At 44.5% G+C, this 25247-nt stretch overlaps 1 protein-coding gene across 1 annotated transcript in view; it reads right to left on the reverse strand.

The window, feature by feature from the left end:
* Positions 1-1363: 1363 nt before the first annotated feature.
* The window catches only part of GREM1 (gremlin 1, DAN family BMP antagonist), a 106236-nt gene continuing 82352 nt past the window's right edge, over positions 1364-25247 (reverse strand). Inside the window, exon 2 of the mRNA XM_078661978.1 lies at positions 1364-1992. Within this exon, the coding sequence (XP_078518104.1) occupies positions 1440-1991 (552 nt within the window). The 5' untranslated portion in view covers position 1992 and the 3' untranslated portion in view covers positions 1364-1439. The remainder of the gene's footprint in view (positions 1993-25247) is intronic.

The raw sequence follows: 25247 nt of genomic DNA on the forward strand, positions 1-25247 counted from the left end.
GATGTACGAACAGATGAAGGGCAGATATGTGAAGGGATGAATGGCACGATGAAAAGCTGTGCAGGTATATGGATGGATGGACTGAGAGATTCTATTGATGGGTGAATGAATGGAAGAGTTTGTCTGTGCGGATGGATGGACTAGAAAAATGAATTGATATTATGATTCCACTAGTGAGACAAATCGATCCATAGATGGGCTGATAGATGAAGAGACATGATGTGCAACTAGTTATTTAGAGATAAATGGATGGATTGAGGCACAGATGGGAAAATAGAGTCACAGTTAACAATGGAGAGGTACATGGAGCGATGAGGTACAGAGATATGTGGGTACCACATGATCAGCTGTAGTAACAGAAGGCAGAGAGTAGAAATATACTTGGAAAAAGGTATCCTTCTTACCGATAATTTCAAATAATATTGATCCTTACATTGAGATCATTTTGATGAACACGTTTTGCCTAAAGAACGAGTATTCTGCATCCTAAAACCATTCCCACCACCCTCACAGCCTCTTGTCATCCTTATAGAGTGATCTTTAAGTGTGAATAAATAAAGGGTATATACACAATAGATACATTTAATAAAAAAAGTCTTTGCTAAGCAGCTCAATTGCTGTTGGAGAGCCTGTGATTCACAGGCCTTGCAGAAGTGTCTTTCTTTCCAATGTTCCAAAATAATAAGTGTTCCCTTGTAAGTTCTTGAGACCCAGGACTTTTGGGACTGTCTTATTCTGAAGAATGTTTCTTGAAAAGGTGAGGGGAAATCTTCATTGTTTTCTGGTACCAAGTCTCATGAAATATACTGGGGCACCTAGCATCAGGCCACAGACCCATGGCCTTCAGCTGATGCCAACCTTGTGCCAATGATTGTTGGGTCCATTCTCCACATCCTACTCCCTATCATAATGCATTCTGGGACATGAATCTGTCAAACAGACACAATACTTGTTACATGGCTTCTGCAGGCCATGCATCTGTGATGCTGAAATGGAGAGAAGCTTGATGGAATGATGGAGACCTTGTCTTTCAAGCATTGAAAGTCCTTCTCTTGAGCTCACTCCTTAAGACTTTTCAGGCTTTCCAAAAGTTAATAGGGAGCTTGTCCATTGCCAAGGCTCATCCAGCAAGAAGCTTATCTTCCAAGGATGAGAGGAGTGGTAGCGACGTGCGAAAGGACAGGGATTTGGGCTAATATTGTGAATACATTCTTTAAGAGTAGCCTTGATTTCCCTACTGCAAGGCAGTACTACCATTCCCAGAATGCCCTTCAGAGAGGACATTAAAAAACCAGACACCAGGCAGGAATTTCCAGTGAGAGTGTTGGCTGTTTTCGGACTATGTCTATAGGGGTGGCCCCCCAACTCAGTTCCGTGTCAAGGAATGCTCAACAGTCCACTACATTCCATTGACCCTTCGAACTGTCCTGCGGAAGGGTCTATTCCAAGTCAATGGAGATGCATCGACACTGTTTGACCCGGGTGATCCTTTTCTTCTTCGTCGGCGGCTGCAACTCCGGGCAGTTGAGTGTGATGGTCATAGTAGTGAACTTCTTGGGCTTGCAGAAGGAGCATGACTGGAACGAACCTTCTTCCCGGCGAAAATGGCGCGGGATGTAGAAGGAGTTGCATTGGCCGTAGCAGAAGCGGTTGAGGATAGTGCGACTGTTGCAGCCTTCCTCGTGGATAGTTTGCTTCAGCGGTTGGGTCTTGCACCAGTCCCGCTTCAGGTACTTGCGCTCGGTGACATGCAGGGCCTCCTGGCTGGACTCCAGCACCTCCTCTGCAGGCATGGCCGTGCCTTTGCCTCGGGCCCGACCCCGACCGCCCGGCGTCTGCTGCTGCGTCTGCTCAGAGTCGTTGGGTTGGGCCTTGTCTGGAGGCGGGATGGCTCCCTGCGACCCGCGTGCCTTCTTGTTCCCCTCCGTTGTAGGGAGCAGCAGCCCGTACAGCAGGATCAAGACACCCACAGCATAGCCCAAGCGGATCATCCTAGGAAGAAATGGGGGCAAGAAAGAGAAAAACTTTGAGCAACATGCCAAAAATTTGACTCAAATATAGTTTATGTAGATGAACATATGTACGGGTAATACATGAATTCGAAGCAATCAACTAAATTATGGCATCAAAAGGCAATAACATGGCAAGAGGATATCACCACTTCAAGGTATTTTTTGACCATCAGGGGGTGCCATAGCTTAGCAAAATTGCAATGAAAGGATTCTTCAACGTAGCACCTGTATGGGAACTGGTTTTTTGGTACTCATATTTTAATAATTTCTATTTACTTTCATATATTTTGGTTTTATCACATACTATCATTGTTTTTCGTGTTTATTTTTGATCTGTAAATGTTGTTACACCCAATATTTTCCTATTTTTTGTTCGTATTTACACACATATAGTGCACCACTAGTGAGGTATGATGGATAAAGACAAATATCTACTCTCATTGTAGTAAAATCCTAACTTGTAGAGGCTTTTTCACTTAATGAAACAAGAAACGGCAAGAGAGATGGAGAAGGGATTCTACAGGGACAAAGTAAGCATGCCGGACAGTATCTATCTATCTATCTATCTATCTATCTATCTATCTATCTATCTATCTATCTATCAATCTATCTATCTATCTATCTGTCTATCTATATATCTGTCTGTCTGTCTGTCTGCTATCTGTCTGTCTGTCAATCAGTCTTTGGATCTATCTATCTAGCTATCTATACTCTTCCTATCTATTTATCTCTCTACCCAACTATGGCTCCATTTGTCTAGCTAGTGGAATGTAATGGATTACTACGTAATATGGTCCAATATTGCATGAAAGGGTAATGGGACAACATAAGCCTCAGGGGTCACCAGAACCCTGAGATGGCAGTATGGAACCATAGTATGGAACCATAGTATACGTTAGGACTCCTAACTTTACTACTCCTAAACTGAGAAAAATCCTAACTTTAAGACTTGCGGTATTCACAGAAGGCAATTAGAAGTCCTAAAGTTAGGACTCCTAACTTCTGTGAATACCAAAATGAGTAAGTGCCTTCTGTGAATACCATAATGATTAAGTGCCTTCTGTGAATACCAAAATGGTAGTAAGTTTAGGATTTTGTCTTAAGTTAGTTCTGGGAATCGGGCCCTGAGCATGGCAACCACACAGCAAAGCGTCAGTGCCTCCAATGTGCTGCCGCAGCAAGACCTCTTCTGAGGGCCCAGAGATCTCTAAACATGGAGGGCAGTGCTCCCCTAGGGACAGGAGATCTTATATACCTCCGCTGACCTGGCGGAACGGAGCACAGCCCGCCAAACCTTAAATGACATTCCATTTGATACTTCCCTTTAGTATACACCAAACAACTATCATCAATGTATCTAAAGAGAACAGCCCAATGGCAGCGCTTGTGTTCTATTCTCCTTTCTGAAGTGTTTGAAAATGCTGCAGCCTAGTGCCAAGAAGCACCAACGCACTTTACAGAGATCGCGACCAGGAGCATCTCGAACTGGAAGGACTATGCATGGAACAGGGTGGGCCTGGAGCTCAGTTGGGTACTGACCACAGAACTCAAGATGGGACAGCTGGGATCATGCACCTGGGACAGTGTCTGTACTGGGGGGTTTCACACTACACAATATATTTACTTTAAACATATAATCTGGGGAGCAGGAAGATGAAGTGATTTTCACAGAAGAAAATGATTGTTGGTCAAGAGACAAAGCTGGGTTTAGAACCTGGGGGGTGTATCATATAAAGTGTGCACTGGAAGTACTAACATTAGATAGTTTTGTCTGACTTGTGTTGTCAATAGTTGAAGAGCTTGAGCGGCGTTATTTTACCATCTTAGTCATAAATGACTGTGTGTCACAGGAGCTGTAAAGGCGAATGCTGCATTTGGCTAGAAATGTAGCAATATTGACATCTCTAAGGTAGACAACAGAACACAATAACATACACAAGGCAATATAACACAATAAATATATAACGGCACAATACAGCAAAACAAAACGTGAACACAACATCCACAGTACCATAGAACAACATTGCATTCCAATAATGCAGCACAACAGCACAAAATACAACACCTCACCACAACAAAATGCCACACAACAAATATACATGAACAAACTTGTCACCCATGACCACTTCCAAAACTTTTCTTTCATAATATGGTGGTAAGAGGTGTTTTTCACCAAGCACTTCCCAGTGAATTCATGCAATAGTGCCAGTGAAAATGCTTTGTGATCCGGCCTCAGGAATTCAAGCTTCAGGGTAACCAACTTAGCCACTAAAACAAATTGTACTCCTGACTTTACAAAATACAGATCATGGCATGAAGCTTCAGAGCCGATCACTGGATACATGACGTTTTATAACATTGGAATGTTGGGAGCTCGATTGAAGACAATGAAGGGGCGCAGGGATTATAATGGCCTGCATACGCCTCCTGCTGCAACATTCCAAAGTTTGTCTTTCTGTTTCTCCCTTTTTAATTTAGAACACTCTACCCTCAATGGATGGGATAGCACTTATGTCTTGGACTATACTGGTTGTTAAAGGCCCTCTCCCTCATTATAGGCCCTCACCGGTGGCATGGTTATAACATGGGTTGAGGACCTCTGCCAACCATTATAGCCCTGGACATGAGGCTGTACTGAAGATCCTAAAACAATAACTTAGCCAGCTCATTTGGAGTCACATGTCATTCAATGTACATCCTGGGATCCTCCCCAATGGAGCCATGTATGAAGACTATTTAGAGCACACTGGACTGATGCAAAAATCACATGATAGCACACTATCAATTCACTATGCACAAATGGGCACTTAGATTCAAAATTTCGATGGTGAATTACAGTGCATACATTGCAAACCACTCACTTCACAAGAGGCCATCAATGTTGCATTCCCCTCCGTGCAACTCATAAATTGATGATACTGTGCTTTACGGTCATTCATGCGTCACCAAAACATTGACTAGTCGGCATTTAGTAACTATTTGGAAAGTGTGACCTGTCGTTTTTATTAGGGGTGGGTGGAACTCGCTGAGTTTCACTCCGCAGAATTTTGCAGAGTTCCATAAAAATTCTGTGAGATTCCACGGAGTCCTGCGAGTGGGTGGAATTTGGCACGCCCTGCTCCTCACATTGATTCTCAGCACCAGAAGCTTGTTCCGTGCTGTAAAATCAGTGTGAATGGCACCACGTGGCGTACCAGAGGGTGCTGATTCTTTCTTGTGCTTGGGTACATTTTCTACTCGAGCGTCAGCTTTCTCAATGCGACCGATACCGGCCTGCCGCAAACACCTGCATTGAGAACTCTCACCCAAAAAAAGTCGTACTCCTGACTTTACAAAATACAGATCATGGCATGAAGCTTCAGAGCCGATCACTGGATACATGGCGTATTATAACATTGGAATGTTGGGAGCTCGATTGAAGGCAATGAAGGGGCGCAGGGATTATAATGGCTGGAATACGCCTCCTGCTGCAACATTCCAATGTTTGTCTTTCTGTTTCTCCCTTTTTAATTTAGAAGACTCTACCATCAATGGATGGGATAGCACTCATGTATTGTTCTATACTGGTTGTTAAAGGCCCTCTCCCCCATTATAGACCCTCACCTGTGGCATGGTTATAACATGGGTTGAGGACCTTTGCCAACCATTATAGCCCTGGACATGAGGCTGTACTGAAGATCCTAAAACAATAACTTAGTCAGCTCATTTGGAGTCACATGTCATTCTATGTACATCCTGGGATCCTCCCCAATGGAGCCATGTATGAAGACTATTTAGAGCACACTGGACTGATGCAAAAATCACATGATAGCACACTACCAATTCACTATGCACAAATGGGCACTTAGATTCAAAATTTCGATGGTGAATTGCAGTGCATACATTGCAAACCACTCACTTCACAAGAGGCCATCAATGTTGCATTCCCCTCCGTGCAACTCATAAATTGATGATACTGTGCTTTACGGTCATTCATGCGTCACCAAAACATTGACTGGTCGGCATTTAGTAACTATTTGGAAAGTGTGACCTGTCGTTTTTATTAGGGGTGGGTGGAACTCGCTGAGTTTCACTCCGCAGAATTTTGCAGAGTTCCATAAAAATTCTGTGAGATTCCACGGAGTCCTGCGAGTGGGTAGAATTTGGCACGTCCTGCTCCTCACGCTGATTCTTTGCACCAGGAGCTTGTTCCGCGCTGTAAAATCAGTGTGAATGGCACCACGTGGCGCACCAGAGGGTGCTGCTTCTTTCTTGTGCTTGGGTACATTTTCTACTCGAGCGTCAGCTTTCTCAATGCGACCGATAACGGCCTGCCGCAAACACCTGCATTGAGAACTCTCACACGCGAAGCAACGCAAATTCTTGCTCTCCAGCTTAATGTTGGCGAGCTGCGTGCATGAAAAAACTCTGCCACGTCTTAACTTTGGTGTCAGCTCCTATTTACGCTGCCCTTGTGAATAGGGGGCAGCATAAATATCAATGGGTGTTGCCGTGTAACGCCCACCACAATACCCACTGCACACCGTGAAAGGGAGCCTATTCACAAGGCAGCCTTAAGCCACGTTAAGTGGCTGAACGCTGCCTTGTGAATAAGGCTGCACCCTATTCTCAAGAATGTGGTGCAGCCTGGCATTCTCCCCTGTGATGGCACTAAGTTTCACGACTTAGCTTCAATGCAGACATCCTTGCACCAGAGTGCAAGGGTGTCTGTGTGCCTGAGTGCAGGGGAGGGTTGTTCATGTACAGGAAGGTGTCCCTTCCTGCACATGGCCAATCCTAAAATACAATTTTTAACTTTCATGTGTGCTGCTTCATGCAGCACACATCAAAGTTACAAAATGGTATTTTTGTAAGTACATGAACAAACCATGGCATTTTGCTTTTTTAATGTGTGCTGCACAAGGCAGCACACACGGAAAAAGCAAAAACAAGGAAAAATAAAGCATTTCTCCTTGTTTCGTCAAATTAAGACCAGAATTTTTCTAGTCTTAAGTTCAGCGCTGCCACCTATTGTCACCACCCTTGATAATAGGTGGCAGCGTCGATCAAAATGGGTGTTGCGGTGGAACACCCACCGCACCACCCACTGCACACCCCTTTCACGCTAAATTTAACGTGAAAGGGGCCTTATTCTCAAGGCAGCGTTAAGCCACTTAACGTGGATTAAAGCCACGTTAAGTGGATTAATGCTGCCTTGAGAATAATGCGCTGACCTTATCGCCACAGGAATGTCAGAAAAAGTGACATTCCCGTGGTGATAGGGGCTTGAGAATATGCCCCTAAGATGGATGAGTGAGTAGAAGGGGCAGCCAAAAAGTATAAAGTGTCTGAGAAGTTTCTAATCTTGTCCAGCAAACCACAAACCTACTTTTTCCCCAAACAATTCTACTGCAAATAAGATTCTGCAATAAAAATCTCTGGAAAACCTTTGGTGGTTATTTTTAGCAATAATCATAGTTGTGAGAAGAGTGATTTGCATATATCTGGGTGCAAACTGCGGTGGCGTGGTGGCCAAAAGAACAATGGTTTGGAATGTTACCCCGAGGTTTGATCTCTGACAAAGAATTTTATCTGAATCCTTAGTCTTATATGTGAACATACACGGAAAATCAGGCAAAAGCAAGACATTATTTAATATATGAATATTTGAACAAAAAGCATCATATCTTTATGAACACAAGAAATACATGTCATGTAGTTATAGTCATAATGGAGTTTAAAAATTCAGCAAAAGCAATGCACAGATTAATGCTGGGCACCAAAGCAAATATCCAAGAACTTGTAGGGTGAATGGGGGAAATGAAGCCGAAGGGACAGTATCCCTAAACAAATCCATTGCGCTAAAGTACCCCCACTTATTCATTACTATTATGCCATTATATCGCTTCTGTTGCTTACACCCACCATTGTAAACTAGGTATCACCTCTCATTAAAGCCTTCCCTTAAAAAGGCGCAATCCCCGCACATATTGATGACATGCTTCGTCGTAGGAGCGATTGCCAGTGATCCGACTTATTGCAAGCATTCCTTCCATCACCTTTTGTGTGTTTGATGTAACACCCTAAGAGGCACACAGGGCTTACCTATCCCCTGTGAAAATTAACAAGATCTACGTTTATGCCAATGCCTCCTGTGCACCCTGCAGTACTGTCTCTGCTGCCCTTCCTGCCAGAAGTCCTGAGTAGAGTGATGAGCATCACCAGACTGGTAAACATAGCTTCCCGGGAAGCCTGCACCCTTGGTTTATACAAGAGACCCAATGAGGCAAAAAGGCAGTAGCCCCTTCTAAGACCTTGCCTTACTGGCAGCTAAAAGGGTGATTACAATGCAATGGAAGGCTTTGCACCCTCCCTTCACCTTTGAGAGTTGGCACCAAGCCACCATAAAATGGGCAGAGGCAGAAATAGGGCCTTACGCAGAGAAAAAGCTAGAAGCCTTCAAAATATCTCAATTGTAAGAGATTGGGATGACCTACTATGGCCCGCAATGGTACCCCCAAAGAGGACAATCACCACCATGAACCTCCAGGCCTGCTGACTAAGGGGCCCATTAGGATGGCGGGCGGATCGCCCCCGCCACGCTGGCAGTAGCCATCGCCAGCCTGGCGGGGGCGATACGCCCGCCATCCTTGCTCTAATGACCCCCCGCCATATTAGAATGGCGGGGGACCGCGGCGGACGGTAAGACCGTCCGCCGCTTTTGCGACCGGGGGCAGAAAAAGTATAATATGGTGGCGTGTCTATCAGACACCGCCAGCAATACTATGATGGGCAAATTGGAATGCCTTTCCGTGGTGGCAATGCTGCCACGGAAAGGCATGTAGAGAATCCCTGCGGGGGCCCTTTGCGGGCCCCCAGGGACTCCGGGAGGGTGGGGGGTGCACATGGGGGGTACCTATGGTACCCCCCAGCAGTTCTATGCACAGCATGGCAGGCACCGCGCGGTGCCTGCCATGCTGTGCATGGAAGTGCACAGCATACCTTCCTGCCATTGTGGCGGGCGGTGCTGAGTGCACCGCCCGCCACAATGGTAGGAATGCAGGATGCGCCCGCCACTGTGGCGGGCACATCCTAATGCTGCTCACGGGACCCCCACCCTTATGGCGGGCGGTCCCTGTCCACGATGGGATGATGGGCGGACAAAGTCCGTCCTCCATCCTAATGGACCCCTTAGTGTTAATCCCTCAACATGTGCTCTGTATAGAGCTGATTCTTCCTTCCCCGTCCTCCACATTAAAAAACCTCCCCTTAGTAGCATACTCTTTATTTGCCGTATTTTATCCCATCGCATCCATCGCATTGAATTTATAGCTCTCATTTCCCTTCCGGTTAGCTCATCAACCTGTGGCTGACCATGTTCTGGTTATTGTACATTTTTTTATGTTGCCAGTCACAACCACTATATCACAATTTTATCCAAATTCCTAAATGCTTCATAGGGCAACTTGCGTAACAATAGGAGCCCTCCTCCGGGATGGACCCTCCCTCGAGATTAAAGATCCATGCAACTCTCTCAGCAAGGCCCTAATTCATAAACTTATAATTATGCTAAAGTGCTGTTGTTGTATATGCTACTTTCATCTGTTAAAAAGCCAATAAAGATGGTTTAAAAAAAGAAAAGAGCAACACCCTACTCAGAGAGTGTCTGTATATTTATTGAATTCATCCTGGTTATAAATTCTCCTGACTCCATTCAGTTTGGTGCTCAAGTTCTTTGGTACTAGCACTTTGAAGCTACAGTAGCTGAACAAATAAAAGAATACTTTGAAATAAATGGAAAAGCACCTGTAATGCTGTCTTGGGAAGCATTTAAAGCATACCTATGGGGATAACTATTTCACTCTCAATCACAGAACAAAAAGCTCAGAGAAAAACAAGAGCCTTTTAACAAGTGAAGAAACATTATGAAAAGTGCATTATGCTCAAAGTGACGTAGTGACATCATGAGTATTCAATTAATCAATCAGGGTTGGTAAAGCGCAACTACTCATCTGTGAGGGTCTCAAGGGTCTGGGGGAGTATTCCTCAATTAGAACTAGAAAAGCTGACTTTTGAGAGATTTTAATGGAAAAAAAGATGTTAACTGGTTACCGATTTTATATTGAGCCCCACCAAATTGGTTGACAATCTTGTGGCAACGAGTCAAATGCAAAAGCATTGAAATTATTACATCAAGCTGCAGTTCAACTAGTCGTTGCTAGGTGTCCCTCAAGTCAAATGCTTTTGCATTTGACTCATGAGGGACACCAGGTAACGACTAGTGGAACTGCAGCTTCATGAAAGGGTTTCAATGCTTTTGCATTTGACTCGAGAGGGACACCTCGTAACGACTAGTAGAACTGTAGCTTGATGTAATAATTTCAATGCTTTTGCATTTGACTTGTGAGGGACACCTGGTAACGACTAGTTGAACTGGAGCTCTTTGTAGAATTATTTTGATATTGGATACTATAATATTCACTGCCCACTGCTAATCTCGTCCCATAATGCTTTGCAGGTCCTTTGGTTGGGATTGTATGTTTGCCCATAACTGTGCTTGGGCTGGTCCTAAGAGGATGGGACCACCACAGAATCGTTCAGCAAGCTGTTCTCTTTGTTTTCATGGCATCTGCTTGGTTCTTGCCCTAGGTTAGGGAGGATGCCAAAATCATCACCTCTCTCACTGCTTGCTAAATTTTCACTTTCACTTTTGAGAAATGACTATATGCATTTTAGCTTGAAAAGACAGAGATACTTGTTATTTTACCAGAACTATATGAGATTTCTGTTTTATTAATTGGGAGTCCAAATTCCGCTCTGCCGACTACGCCCACCCTTAGTGTGTAACCTAAAACTTTAAAAAATGCACTTTAGAGCATTTTTCAAATTTTTTGCAAATTACCATCAAGTTCAACTTCATGGTAGTTTGCGCCCCCTAGTAGCGAAATCGCTATTTTAAAGCAGTTCTTGCATTGTATTTAAGGAATTGCAAATTACGATTCCTTAAATTCAATCGCCATTTGAGAAATCGCAATTAATTGCGAATTTTCAAATTGCGAGTGCCTTGAACCTTGATTCAACGCAAATGCCCTTTTTTTTCCGAATCGCACCGTTTGCGCTTGCAAAAATGGTTGATGCATATGCCTGTATGTCTACTGAAATTTCAATGGGTAAGCTATTTAAAGTTTTGGACAGGACTTCAGCAAATACTCCCTTCAATTTCTTGACCCGATTGTGATTTGGAGGGATTGTCTACTGATAGCTGAGGACAAGGAGTAAGAGAGTAAGCTACAGTTCTATGATCGGTCCAGCGAGGAGGAGTGACTGATTTATAAGAGAGCCTAATATTGTTAGTGAAAATGCCATGTAAAGAGTGGCCTGCCTTGTGATGCCGATACTATTTGCATCATTCCCGTACCCGAAAGGTTTCTATAAGTGACAGTAAGTCTTGTTGGATGGTTTCCTCTAGATGGATATTAAAATCACCCATAATAGTCAAACATTTATTAGCTAAAAAAAAGGTTTGATTAGATATTTTATCTCTTTTAAGAAAGAGGGTCTGGATTCTTGGGGTCCGGATATCAGCAGACCTCCAAATGGCCTGGTAGGTGGTAGGATACATTTAAAATAGAGGGCTTCACATGTTTCTAAATCAAACCTGGATTCCAGTAAACAATTAAAATGGGATTTGGGCACAATGGCCAATCCCCCACCTAGCCGAGTGGGTCTGTCCGCTAAATCAGGACCAGATCCATCATTAGCTCAGGTTTCAGTGATGAAAACCCTATCAGGGTCCCATGATGCCAAAAAAATAGCAAATTCCAATTTGTGCTTGATGAGTGAGTATGCATTTGTGAGGACACCATTAAGTGTTTCCTCTAAAACCGGGCCAGTATGCCTTTTGGTTGTATCAGGTGTTAGTATCTTTTGTATCTTGCCCTCCCCTTTGTTATGTACCCCTAAAGTCCTTTGATAATAATTCATATGGAAGCCACATGAGACGCAGTCACCTTGCTGCGGCTCACAGAGGTCCAAGAAAGGAAATACTGTGCAGGCCTTCTACCTACATCATACCTTCAATAAAGATTTACTGGTGTACCTGACCCTCATTGTTCGTTCCCCGCCCTGAAAATTAATGTTTAACCCTAACTGCTGTGCGGACAAGTTTATAAAGGGTCTTTTGGAGTAATTACCATGAAAGGTATAGTGCGTGTAGCGCTACAAGGGAGAATCATAACCAGGCTGACTGCAATGTATATTGGATTGAATTGTTTAGTTATTTCTTACTGCAATGAGATTAAAAAGTAGTTTGATTTCTGAAAAGACAAGCACTGGGCTGGACATTGAAGCTATTGTGTCTGTTGATTAATGGCTGAGTTCTGAGCTTGTGCATCCCACAGTGCCTACCTCAGACGCCTATGAAAGCTTGTTCTCTATAACTGTAGCTTTAGGTGTGTTGAAAGTGAATGAAGCATTGGTGCTGTATGTGTTCCATTAATTGTAAGTACACTTAATATTTTGTTAAACAGTTTTAAGAAAAAACCAAATTAATAATATATTGTCTACTGGTGGTCGCCACTAGGTATTTATAGTTAGGACCATGTTTCCATAGGAAAAGCTATTTTTGACTTGGCTATAACTTTGCGTTGTTTGACTAATCATCATGAAATTTTCCCCAAAAAGTTTCAAGGTGGGTTCTATTGTCATGGAAAGTTTGGGGGTGGTCCGTGCAGTGCGGACCAAAAATTTGGGCCGTGAAATAAGGTTGCGTTTGCAATGTTAATTAAAATAGGAACCTTTAGCCACACCTACAGCCCGAACAGATGAACGGACTTACACCAAATTTGGCAGGAAGGTAGTTGTTGGTTCAAGGAAATGCTTTTTGCTTATTTGGTGTAAATCCGTTCAGTAGTTGAAATGTAAGTTTTAAATTATAGTGCTAAAATCCTGACCGTGAATATTTTGTGGTGGTTTTGCGATTCATCGCGAATGCGCGCACCAACGGGAATGCTCTGATTGACTGACGCAACCTGAACACAAAGTTGCGCCCACCATTTTGCCGGGGCTGAAAATGTGTGTGGAAGCCCGCATAAGGGGTCACGGTGGACATACTCTGACCCCATGGTTGAGAAATGGGCATGTTAGTGACACAAGTTATGTGTCCAAAATTGATCTTGTTAATTGCGCACGATATTCACGACACGACCATCAGCGCAGCCCCCAGTGTACCGTCGTGGGGACGTTCTGACTATCAACGTCTTCATGAATATTGGTGGAAATATAAAAAACGATATCAGTTAATCATTAATACGCACTGTAATAGAGATATTGAGATTCTGATAAATGTTTTTATATAGTCATTTAGATAGTGAGTTATCTACTGTGGTGATTAGAAATTATTACGTAGTCGTAATTTTTGAAAGTGGTGGTGGCTATTGAATTCTTGCTTTTGTTTTGCGTTTTTTTGACGTGTCGATCCCTGAAACATGTCTCCGGAGTAACCGCCAAAATATAAAATAGGTTTTATAGATTGTTTTTATAGAAACTCTCTAGAAAAACACGAGTTTAGAGAAAAATGTAAGAAGCCCCAGAGTATGTAAAATACTGTAGTATGTGTGTATATATGTATTTTAGGCTTTATGGAAAAGGCGTGATAGTCGCGGTTAACAATGTCATTGCAATGAAACGAATAACTGCAAAAACAGAAAATAGGTCTGAAAGATGTTTTTTAAAGAAACTTAATAGAAAAATATGAGTTTAAACATGCTTTGAAAGAATTATGTATATAGTAATATGAGAATCCTGGACCCTTCCCAGTCAGGGTTCCTCAGCAACCACAGCACCGAGACCGCCCTCATTGCCGCCACCGACGACATCAGAACCCTGCTAGACAACGGGGAGACTGCAGCACTCATCCTCCTAGACCTCTCCGCCGCCTTCGACACCTTCTGCCACTGCACACTACGCGCACGCCTCCATGCCGCAAGGATCCGAGACAAGGCTCTGGAATGGACCACCTCCTTCCTCTCCGGCAGAACCCGGAGCGTCCGCCTCCCCCTGTTCCGTTCCGAAGCCTCTGAGATCATCTGCGGCTTACCCCAAGGATCCTCCCTTAGCCCAACACTGTTCAACATTTACATGGCCACGCTCGTACACGTCGCCCAACAGCACGACCTCAACATAATCTCCTACACCGACGACACTCAACTGATCCTCTCCCTCACCAACGACCCCATCACCGCCAAAAGCCAACCTTCATGAAGGAATGAAGGCTGTCGCCGACTGGATGAAGATCAGCCGTCTGAAGCTGAACTCGGACAAGACGTAGGTCCGCATCCTCGGCTCCAACCCGTCAGCCAGGGACGAATCCTGGTGGCCAACGGCACTGGGGGCGGCCCCGACCCCCACCCACCACACATGCAACCTGGGAATCATCCTCGACTCAACGCTCTCAATGACCAAGCAAGTCAATGCCGTCTCCTCCTCCTGCTTCAACACCCTCCGCATGATCCGCAAGATCTACAGATGGATCCCGACAGATACAAGAAAGACAGTCACCCAGGCCCTCATCAGCAGCAGACTCGACTACGGAAACACCCTCTACGCGTGAGCCCCAACCAAGCTCATCAATCGACTACAACATATCCAAAACGCCTCGGCACGACTGATCCTCGATGTACCACGACACCACCACATCACCCCCCACCTGAGAAACCTGCACTGGCTCCCCATCAACAAGAGGATATCCTTCAAGCTCCTCATCCATGCACACAAGGCACTCCACAAGACTGGCCCAGTCTACCTCAACAGACGGCTCTCCTTCTACACCCCCAACCGCCAGCTACACTCCCCCAACCTCTCACTCGCCACCATCCAGCGCATCAGAAGAACAACCACCGGTGGGAGATCCTTCTCCCACCTCGCCACCAAGACATGGAACACCCTCCCACTGAGCCTACGACAAACCCACGACCTGCTGACCTTCAGGAGGATACTAAAGACCTGGCTGTTCGATCAGTAGCGGCCCCCACCTCCCCCCCCCAGCGCCTTGAGACCCTCGCAGGTATGTAGTGCGCTTAACAAATGACTGATTGATTGTAGGGCAATGTTCAGAATGGATTTTACATATTATTTTTGGATGTGTTGGTGGTCATTGAATGTCTGCTTTTGTTTTCCATTTTCACGAAGTATCCACGGGGATTGCGACATCGTCGCAAATATAAAAATTGTAAAGAAGAAAAAAAACAACACTTATAGATGGGAAATAGAATTTGAAAAATCTTAAAAATTCACTGGAAAAAAGGTTACAGAGACGTTATAGTGAGGATTTAGTATTTAAAAAAACTTCGATTTTTTTCACTGAATTTCAAAGGTTTTTTAAATTCTATTTCTTAACTTTAACACCCCTACAACCTTTGTTTTTTTTTTCAATGAAGATATATATGTTGTTGTTTTTTTTCAATGACTATATATATATATATATAGTCATTGAAAAAAGCAAAGGTGTGCAGGGGAGAAGCACACGGGTGATAGAGATCAACACAGAGTGCAGCAGAGGGGGGAGAGAAGTACACAAGGAAGATAGCCAGAAACACATGCACTTTAATGGAATGCTCACCCAAAAAGACACGCATTGGCAAAGCCACAAGTCTCGCCTACGCAAAAGCTATTGGCTTTGTCAATGTTTTAGCCATGTTGTCCACCAGTGCGGCTGCTGTTCAGCATGGCTAAATGTTAGTGGGGTAAAGGAGACTGGAGTGGAGTGTTGTAAAGTGGAATAGAGTGGAATGATATAGAGTGATGTAGAGAGTCGTAGAGTGGCATGGAGTGGTGTAGAGGACAGCTGAGCGACATGGAGTGTCATGAAGTGGCATAGAGTGAAGTGGTGTAGAGCGTTGTGGAGTGTCATGGAGGGAGTAGAGTGTTGCAAAATGGAAGGGCATAGAGTGGAGTAGAGTTGAACGGCATAGAGTGGAGTAGAGTGTCAGAGTGTAATAGAGTGTTGTAGAGTGGAGTGGCATAGAGTGTTGTGGAGTGGTGTATAGTGGAGTGGTGTATAGGGTGTTGCATAGAGTGGAGTAGAGTGACGTAGAGCAGACTAGATTGTCGTAGAGTACAGTGGTATAGAGTGGAGTAGTGTAGGAGAGCGAATTGGCAGAGCGGAGTATAGTGTTGTAGAGTCGAGTGACGTAGAGTAGAGTAGCGTAGAGTGTCAGAGTTGAGTGGAGTGGAGTGGTGTAGAGTGGAGTAGTGTGTCATAGAATATAGTGGAGTAAAGTGCCATGGAGTGGCATAGATGGAGTAGAGAAGCAGAAATCAAGGGACCCCCTCGAAATTAATGTAGGTCAGGGAAAAGAGGGGTGTAAGTAAACACAATAATACAGGTTTTTTCCCTCATTGACCATAATACTTCGTCGTTGATATTATTCCAATTCTTTAAATCTCAATTTCTAAAGTACACTAGTGACAACAAAAAACGTCTCTTCATTCCTTTTATTTGCTCAAAACATTTCTGTTTTCTTTTCGTTTTTTATCTTATTTCATTCTTCATATATGTCAAAAAATATTTATCATCTTTTTATCACATTATTTTCTAAAATTTATATATACGTACATGATGGAAAAATCACAATCAAGAATACATTATTTTCTAAATTGAATTCATACAAAATCAAACAAAGAAACATTGAAATCAAGTATATACAACAAGAACACCCCTGGATGCAAAACAATCTAACACCAATCATTCCATTACAACCATGCTCAAACTAACTACATTCACTCAATATCTGTACACTGTAGATTTTATGTATGACACAGGAAAAACCTCTGCCAAAGATCAAATCTCAATACAAGGCATGAGATTCCGCACTAGGTCAGTGATGTAGAGAGTCGTAGAGTGGTATGGAGTTGTGTAGAGCTGAGCGACATGGAGTGTCATGAAGTGGCATAGAGTGAAGTGGTGTAGAGCATTGTGGAGTGTCATGGAGGGAGTAGAGTGTTGCAAAATGGAAGGGCATAGAGTGGAGTAGAGTTGAACGGCATAGAGTGGAGTAGAGTGTCAGAGTGGAATAGAGTGTTGTACAGTGGAGTGGCATAGAGTGCTGTGGAGTGGTGTAGAGTGGAGTGGTGTATAGGGTGTTGCATAGAGTGGAGTAGAGTGATGTAAAGCAAACTAGATTGTCGTAGAGTGCAGTGGTATAGAGTGGAGTAGTGTAGGAGAGTGAATTGGCAGAGCGGAGTATAGTGTTGTAGAGTCGAGTGACGTAGAGTAGAGTAGCGTAGAGTGTCAGAGTTGAGTGGAGTGGAGTGGTGTAGAGTGGAGTAGTGTGTCATAGAATATAGTGGAGTAAAGTGGCATGGAGTTGCATAGATGGAGTAGAGTACAGCGTTGCAGAGTAGAGTAGTGGCATAGAGTGGCATTGAATGGAGTGGAGTAGAGTAGAGTTTAATGGAGTATAGCATCATAGAGTGGAGTATCGCGGAGTGGAGTGTCAAATAGTGGAGTTACGAAGAGTGGACTAGAGAGGAATAGATTGAAGTGGTGTAAAGTACAGTGGTGCAAAGTTGATTGATGTACAGTGCATTGGTATTGAGTAAAGTAGTGTAGAGTCCATTGCCATAGAATACAGTGATGTAGAGTCGAGTAGTGCAGAGTAGATTGCAGTAGCGTGGAGTGCAATGGCGTAGAGTGGAATGGAGTGGCTTAGAATGCAGTGGCATAGAGTGGAAAAGTGTAGAGTAGATTGTTAGAGAGTAGATAGAAGGGGCGTAGAGTGGAGTGGTGCAGGGTAGAGTACAGAAGGGTTTATTAGAGAGGCATAGAGTGCAGTGGCCTAGAGTACAGTGCTGTAGAGTGCTGTAGCATGCAGTGCAAGGGGGCTGAATAGAGTGGTGTAGAGTGGAGTGATGCAGAGTAGAGTGGCGGAGAGTGTAGTGGTGCACATTAGAGTGGCATTGAGTTCAGTGGTGGAGAGAGCATTCTTACAGAGTAGAGTGTCATAGAGTGTACTGTTGAAGAATGCAGTGGCAGAGTACAGTGGTGCAGGGGTGAGAGGGGTAGAGTGCAGTGGCGTATAGAGTGGTGCAGAATAGAGCGGCATAGAGTGAAGTGGGGTGAAGTGCAGTGTCATAGAGTTCAGCGGTGCACAGTAGATTAGAGTGGCGTAGAGTGGATTGGCATGGAATGGAGTGGTGTAGAGTGTAGTGGTGTACAGAGCATGAGTATAGATTAGAGTGGTGCAGAGTAGAGTGCAGTGGCATAGAGTGCAATGATGAACGGTACAGTGACGCAGAGTAGAGTGGAGTAGAGTTCAATAGCAGAGAATCACAGAGCATATGTATAGAGTAGAGTGGCGCAGAGTAGATTGCAGTGACATAGAGTGCAATGATGAACAGTACAGTGTAGAGTAGAGTGGAGTAGAGTTCAATAGCAGAGAATCATAGAGTGCAGTGGTGTAGAGTAGAGTGGTGTAGAGTGCATAGGTGTAGAGTACAGTCACATAGAGTGGTCTAGAGTAAAGTGACGTAGAGTGCACTGGTATAGAGTAGAGTGGCGCAAAGTGCAGTGGCATAGAGTAGAGTGTTGCAAAGTCGAGTATAATGGTATACAGTCCCGTGGTGCACAGTAGATTGGCTTAGAGTGCAGTGACGTAGAGTGTATTGGTTTGGTATAGAGTGGTGTAGAGTGCAGTGGCATTGAGTGCAGCAGCATAGACTGCAGCACTGTGGAATAGAGTGGCATAGAGTACGGTGGGGTAGAGTGGAGTGGAGTAGCACAGGGTAGATTGCAGTGGCATAGAGTAGATTGTTTTAGAGTAGAGAGAAGTGGCAAAGAGTGCCGTGGTGTAGAGTGCTGTACAGTGCAGTGTCATGGAATGCAGTGGTAAATAGCAGATTAGTGTGGGGTAGAGTGCATTTGCATATGGAAGAGTGGAGTAGAGTAGAGAGGCATTGAGTGAAGTGGCTTAGAGTGGAGTGGTGCAGAGTAGAGTGTAGTGATGCAGGGTGCCGTTGCGTGGTGTGAAGTTGCTCAGAGTAGAGTGGAGTGGGATAAAGTGGAGTATGTATGGTGTGGTAGCGCACCTCCACTACAAACAACACATCTTCAATTGACATTACCATACATGCAGTTTTACTGATAAAAGTGCACAGCGCACAAACAACAATGTGTGGAAAAGTCATCACCTGGGTATTGATTTTTTTTATTGTTTTAAAATATTTGTTTCTACCACAAATCAGAATTAACAAAAATGTGCTTCATTTGTGCTTTCCATATTCTGTAATATCTGCACAGTTCATTTACAGACATTTAAATGTTGTTTTGTACTAGAAATGTAAAGAACATTGTACAACACACCCTGAGTAGCCTGTGTGATTGTCATATAAATCTCCCCTCACTTTGAAGCCAGAGAAAGAAAAGTAAACACCAAGCTCCCTCAGAAGACAGAAATTGACATTTGACCTCTGTCTTTAAATGCACAGACAATGTGACAAGATAAGAACCACATTTAACTATTTACAGAAATTCAGAACTGTTGAAAGAATACCGTAAATAGGTGTGTTGGGCAAGGAAAGGACAACCTAAAACCAAATAAAGCCAGCAAATAGAAAGCAAGCAAATGCGAGTTGCAAACCACAAAGCCAACAGCAAGCAACGGGCGGATTACATTTCCAGAGAAGCTTTCCAAGTGTCCCCAAGGCGTTGTTAGCAAACGAGACAGTTGTGCTGTCTGGTAGGCTTCGACCTAAAATAAAGTAGTACTTGGAAAGTAAGCAACGGCAGGACATGAATGAGGCCATGCTCGGGGGGGAGGGGAGGGGGTGGGTGCAAACAAAATAAGAGAAGGAAAGCCCACACAAGGTAACGAATAAGAAGCAAGCAAATGAGAGTGGCCATAAAGCCAACCAATCGTAAGAAAGGGGCAGGCTATAAGCCCATTGTAACTGATAATGGAAATTTCCGCAAACAGACAGCTCACACTATCTGGTTGATGAGAACTTGAAATGACCACACTAGTTCAACTTCCTGTTGAATGGAGGATATATTCTGTCTACAAATGATCACAGGCCTGTTGTGCCATTGAAGGATGACGGCCTGTATCTCTGTTTAGGTTGATCGTGATAACTGGTCATTTACATGCAGTTTTAACCAACCTGCAGAGTTCAGGTTAGTTCAGGGACCAACTTCAATTACTAGCAAAGTCCTCACAAATCCCCAGATTCGCCTTGCCAAACCTTTTATAGCCGGACCAGAGTGAGCCTGAGAAAGGACATGAGGGACTCTACCTCTATTCATTGTTCACACAGCAGAAGTGCACAGATTATTCAGTGCTGCAACTGAAGAAGTAGCATATGGGACACAGCACCAGTGCTTAATTTGAGCTGGTGGTTTCCGGTACTCGACTCTTGAACTTAATTTCAGCACTAGCACTTAAGACAGTCTGCCACATGATGGCGTTGTCTGGCTATGTTAGAGATGAGCACAACAACAGTTGTTTATCAATTCAATGTACATTAAAATAACTAAAACCAGCTACTTAAGCCATTCTTATAGCTTTGGAGGCCTGGAATAGTCTGAATTTTTGACACTTGTATGGGTTGATAGTGGTTCTGTTGGTACTGTCATTGGCAGTGTTGACAGGGGTAATGGGTGGTCCAAGCAGCAGTGCCCCCCAGATGAGGGCCCTGGCACTTTTTTTTTTTAAACAAATTAAGCACTAGGACATCCCACAGCCGCAGGTGTCAGGGGTGGGTGTGCACCGACCTAGACTGTGATAAATGTATAGAAAATTAAAATGTGTTTCAGAAAAATAAACTGAGTCTTAACATACCCCAGTCCTTTTGCCATAGCCCAACACACTCCACCACCCACAGAGTTTGTGGTTCATTTGTGCCACCACATCAATCCCCCATGCTTGCACATCCCAGGAACCCCACAAGCTGACTTCCTGCTACTGCCCCTGCTTCTCTCCTTAGCAAGAGGTGGGCCCTGCCCAGGCTAAGCTCAAACAAGGACCTGGCTTCTTGACATAAGGACAACCTATCAGGTGACACAAGCGAAAATCACTTATTTTTCACCAAGAAAACCATAACCAGTGTCTTTCCTTTGGGAGGAAGAACATTTGGAGGAAGAAAGGTGGTGGAAATGGGACTTGTTAAGTTTCCCTCCAACAAACAAGAAGCAGTTATATTATATATTAAAATTATTGCACAAAATTGTCGTTGAAGGGTTGGTGGCAGGGATTTCTTGGTGAAGGGGGATAGTTTACTATTGAACCAGCTGAGACTCCAGAGACCCAAATACCCCATGACCCGGTACTGCCGCCACCTACAGGTTCAGGGTGGGCTGCACTGCATAGTTTATCCAGAAATACTTTAATGCGATCATTTGTGTGAGGAGACAAGGGCGGAGGGAGTGAGTAGTGAGGAAGGAAGGAGTAAAAGAAGAGTATAATGTGGGCGGGTCCATGAGGTAAACTCAAATCTCGCGTGCGGTTTGCAAAACAGTTGTAAAACGGTAACTTTGGGGCAGATTTACAAGTCCCTTGCGCCACTTGTGCGTAATTTTTAACAAGGGAAAAGTGATGCAAAAGTGGCGCAAGGGGCTTGTAAATCTGCCCCTTTGTCTTTAGTGTGCTGGCGACTCCAGGATCCGACGCAGCACTGTATGTGTGCAATCGCTTAATCAAAGCAGTACTTGCAGCAATGACCAAGGGTGCAAAGATGCGTCAACGTATACTACACCATGGACCAGATGCCCAAAGCATTGCTGTGCGCGTAAACGCTCCGGTTCGGAGTTCGCGACAGCACACATACCCAAAGCCAGCCGCGGTCGGAAGGGGAGTACCTGCCGGGGCGGTGACGTGGGGAGGGGGAGGGGCAGGGTGGGGCTTAGTAATGTATGGATAATGGAGGTTTGCAGGTAAGTAAACATATAAATAAATCGACGCAAAAGTGGCGCAAGGGGCGTGTAAAAATGCCCCATATGGGGCAGATTTACATGCCCCTTCCGCCACTTTTCTGTCATTTTCCCATGTTAAAAATGACGCAAAAGTGGCGCAAGTGGTTTGTAAATATGCCCCATGTGGGGCAGATTTACAAACCCCTTGCGTCACTTTTCCATCATTTTCCCATGTTCAAAAAGATGCAAAAGTAGCGCAAGGGGCTTGTAAATCTGCCCCATAATTCTTGACGCAGTGATTTTGCATGCAAATGTTGAACGCCGCTATCGGCTGTGCTAGTTGGCGTTGGGTAGTACTTTCGGCGCACACACCCTAACCAACAGCACCACTATTTATTTATTTATTTATCGGTGCATCACACGAGTATCCGTACTAAAGTTTAGTAAATCTCGACACTACTGTCCAGCAACAACTCCGCTACAGCTGAATACACAATTTAGAGCCGCGCATATAATCCGGGGGCGGCCCATGGCGTCACGAGAGCTGCGCCAATGAGAGCCGCCAATAAAAGGCTACAGTTGTACACATACATTTAATAAATTGCTATTATCCGTGTACTACAAGTAAATAAACCTGTCATTTTGGAAACGGGAAGAAAGCCTGGACCCTGAGAGCGCGGACTCCTTGGCGCCGGAGGGGGTCACACGAAGTGGACGCGTTTGTATGTTGTCAACAGAGTCAAAGGCAAACACATGTTTTCCTTGTAAACCGAATCTGGTGAATTTCACGCCTGGGAGCACGTGTCCCGAGGCACCCATCCATCACGGCTCGTGCACCGCACGTCACTGGCCTGGGTTACAAGTGGAAGCGCCCAGGACATTCTTGAAGGCTTCAGGGAGCCCCCAGAGCCGCATGAAAAACGGTGATTTATTATCGCTCGCAGGTCTGCATCTCCGCTCGGTCTGTGGGGCTAGCTCAGTGGGTTGGGCTCCCTCAAGTCTGAGGAGTTCAAGTGAGTTCAGCATTTTATCCTATAGATATTGATGAAATGACGTCCAATTTGTGGAGTGACATGCTTTAAAACTGAAGGCTGCTCTAGAGAGGTAATTATGTCCCAAAAGAACCATAACACCATTTGTATAGCTTTAGTTGACAGCATTAACATGTTATAAAATCAACATAATATAACAATGCTCCTAAAATATTTGCATTTTAGAGTAATGGACACTTGTTAGGCTTTGTCAAATGGCTGGACGGAACAAGGTTAACGCTCTTGAGCACACTGTGATCTTGGACAAATCACCAACCTCCTCGTGCCAAAATTCTCTTATCTGGACAGGTTCGACGCCTCTGAAAGTGGCTGAACAGCAGAGTAGAACAACATGTCAATAACTGGGCTGCTATCTTTACAGATCATGGACTGATCACCCGGGATCCTCTGCTTTGCATAATGCCATATATGTCATAACAATATAATTTTTTTTGTTTTGTTATTAGCATGTGTTTATGATTGTGTGCCTATGTTTTATACATGCAAATCCCTACTGTTATCCTTTATCACTAATGCATAATGTTGCACTTTTATATAGGAAACCCAGGGTGTAATTTATAATTTGGGCACAGCCTGTCGTTCCGCTGGGGGGCGGGGGTGGAGTAAATAACTCTGTCCCCAATGCAGAGGGGCCGCCCACCAAATTTATAAATGACCACCAAATAGGCGGTCATTTATAATGCATTAACAGGAATTGCTGTCACGGCGGTTCTTGTCAATGCATTTTGCTGTTTGGTGCAGGATGTGTCAGTTTTCGTTTTTTATAAAAAGAAAATCACATAACAGGATTTACTTTTTAAAAACAAAAAAGTAACTTTCCCCTTGCCATGTGAGCCATCCAATGGCGTCATCTCTCATGGCAATGGGGCAATTTTTAGGTCTCGTGACCTACAATGCGCGCAAGCGCATTGAGGGAGCGAGAATTCAAGTGCTCGAAATCCTCGTCAAACCAAGGGCTTCGTTCCTTGCGGTTTTCTTGAAGTTCACGTGGCCACAGGCACGCGCGTTTTTGGGCCATAAACTCTGTTCCCCACAGCCTTACATTCATTTCTCCTCCCCCTCCCCAGCCAGCTTCCCCCAGTCCGTAGCAGCACTCCTCCCACACCAGCACCTCCCCTCTCTCTCCCCGCAAACACAGCCTTTACTTTCATTTCTCCTCCCCCTCACCAGCCATGCCGAATTCTCCTCCCACCTCCCACGGCCGTCCTTTCTGCCCACACGAGCCTTCTCTTTTCTCTGCTCTCCCCTCAGGCGCCGTGACATACTTCAAAGGCTTATCACTTCACACGGCCGCAGGCCGTGCAACCAGAGCACTTCAGTTGGTGCGCAGCCCCCCTCCCAGCACTGCCTTCTTACTCTCGGCAGCCAACTTTCGTTTCATGGTGGAACAAACCTCACTGATAACTATCGTCTATTGTAGCGAACAACACCAGGTTCAACTTGTGACTTCAGGCGCTACACGCATCTTTGCAGGGTGTGTGCACAACCTAACGCCATTTTTTGTAGCTACCTTTACGAGTATCATTGGGTATTACGACCCTGTCTACGTGCCTTGAAGTAGCATCCTGATGGCTTAAGGCGCTTGCTCACAAGTCCGCACTCGATGCACTCTCTTATCTTCTCCTTCCTGCTACCCAGGCTCCGCATTTCACCCATTGAAATAACTTTAGAGCAGCATAAAAGGGTATACAAACAAAGTAATGTAACTAAACAGAACATATATTCTTAACTAAATGTGGCATATACATGGATAATATATGGAACGTATGTAAGCATAACATACCATATGTAGAGTGCAGAGTGCAGATTCAGAGTGCAGATTGTGAGTGCAGATTGTGAGTGCAGATTCAGAGTGCAGATTGTGAGTGCAGATTCAGAGTGCAGATTCAGAGTGCAGATTGTGAGTGCAGATTCAGAGTGCAGATTCAGAGTGCAGATTCAGAGTGCAGATTCAGAGTGCAGAGTGCAGATTCAGAGTGCAGAGTGCAGATTCAGAGTTCAGAGTGCAGATTTAGAGTGCAGATTGTGAGTGCAGAGTGCAGATTGTGAGTGCAGAGTGCAGATTGTGAGTGCAGATTGTGAGTGCAGAGTGCAGATTGTGAGTGCAGAGTGCAGATTGGGAGTGCAGAGTGCAGATTGTGAGTGCAGAGTGCAGATTCAGAGTGCAGAGTGCAGATTCAGAGTGCAGAGTGCACATTTAGAGTGCAGAGTGCAGATTCAGAGTGCAGTGTGCAGAGTGCAGATTGTGAGTGCAGATTGTGAGTACAGATTGTGAGTGCAGATTGTGAGTACAGATTGTGA

Source organism: Lissotriton helveticus, chromosome 9, assembly GCF_964261635.1.
Source record: "Lissotriton helveticus chromosome 9, aLisHel1.1, whole genome shotgun sequence".
Classification (NCBI taxonomy): Eukaryota; Metazoa; Chordata; class Amphibia; order Caudata; family Salamandridae; genus Lissotriton; species Lissotriton helveticus.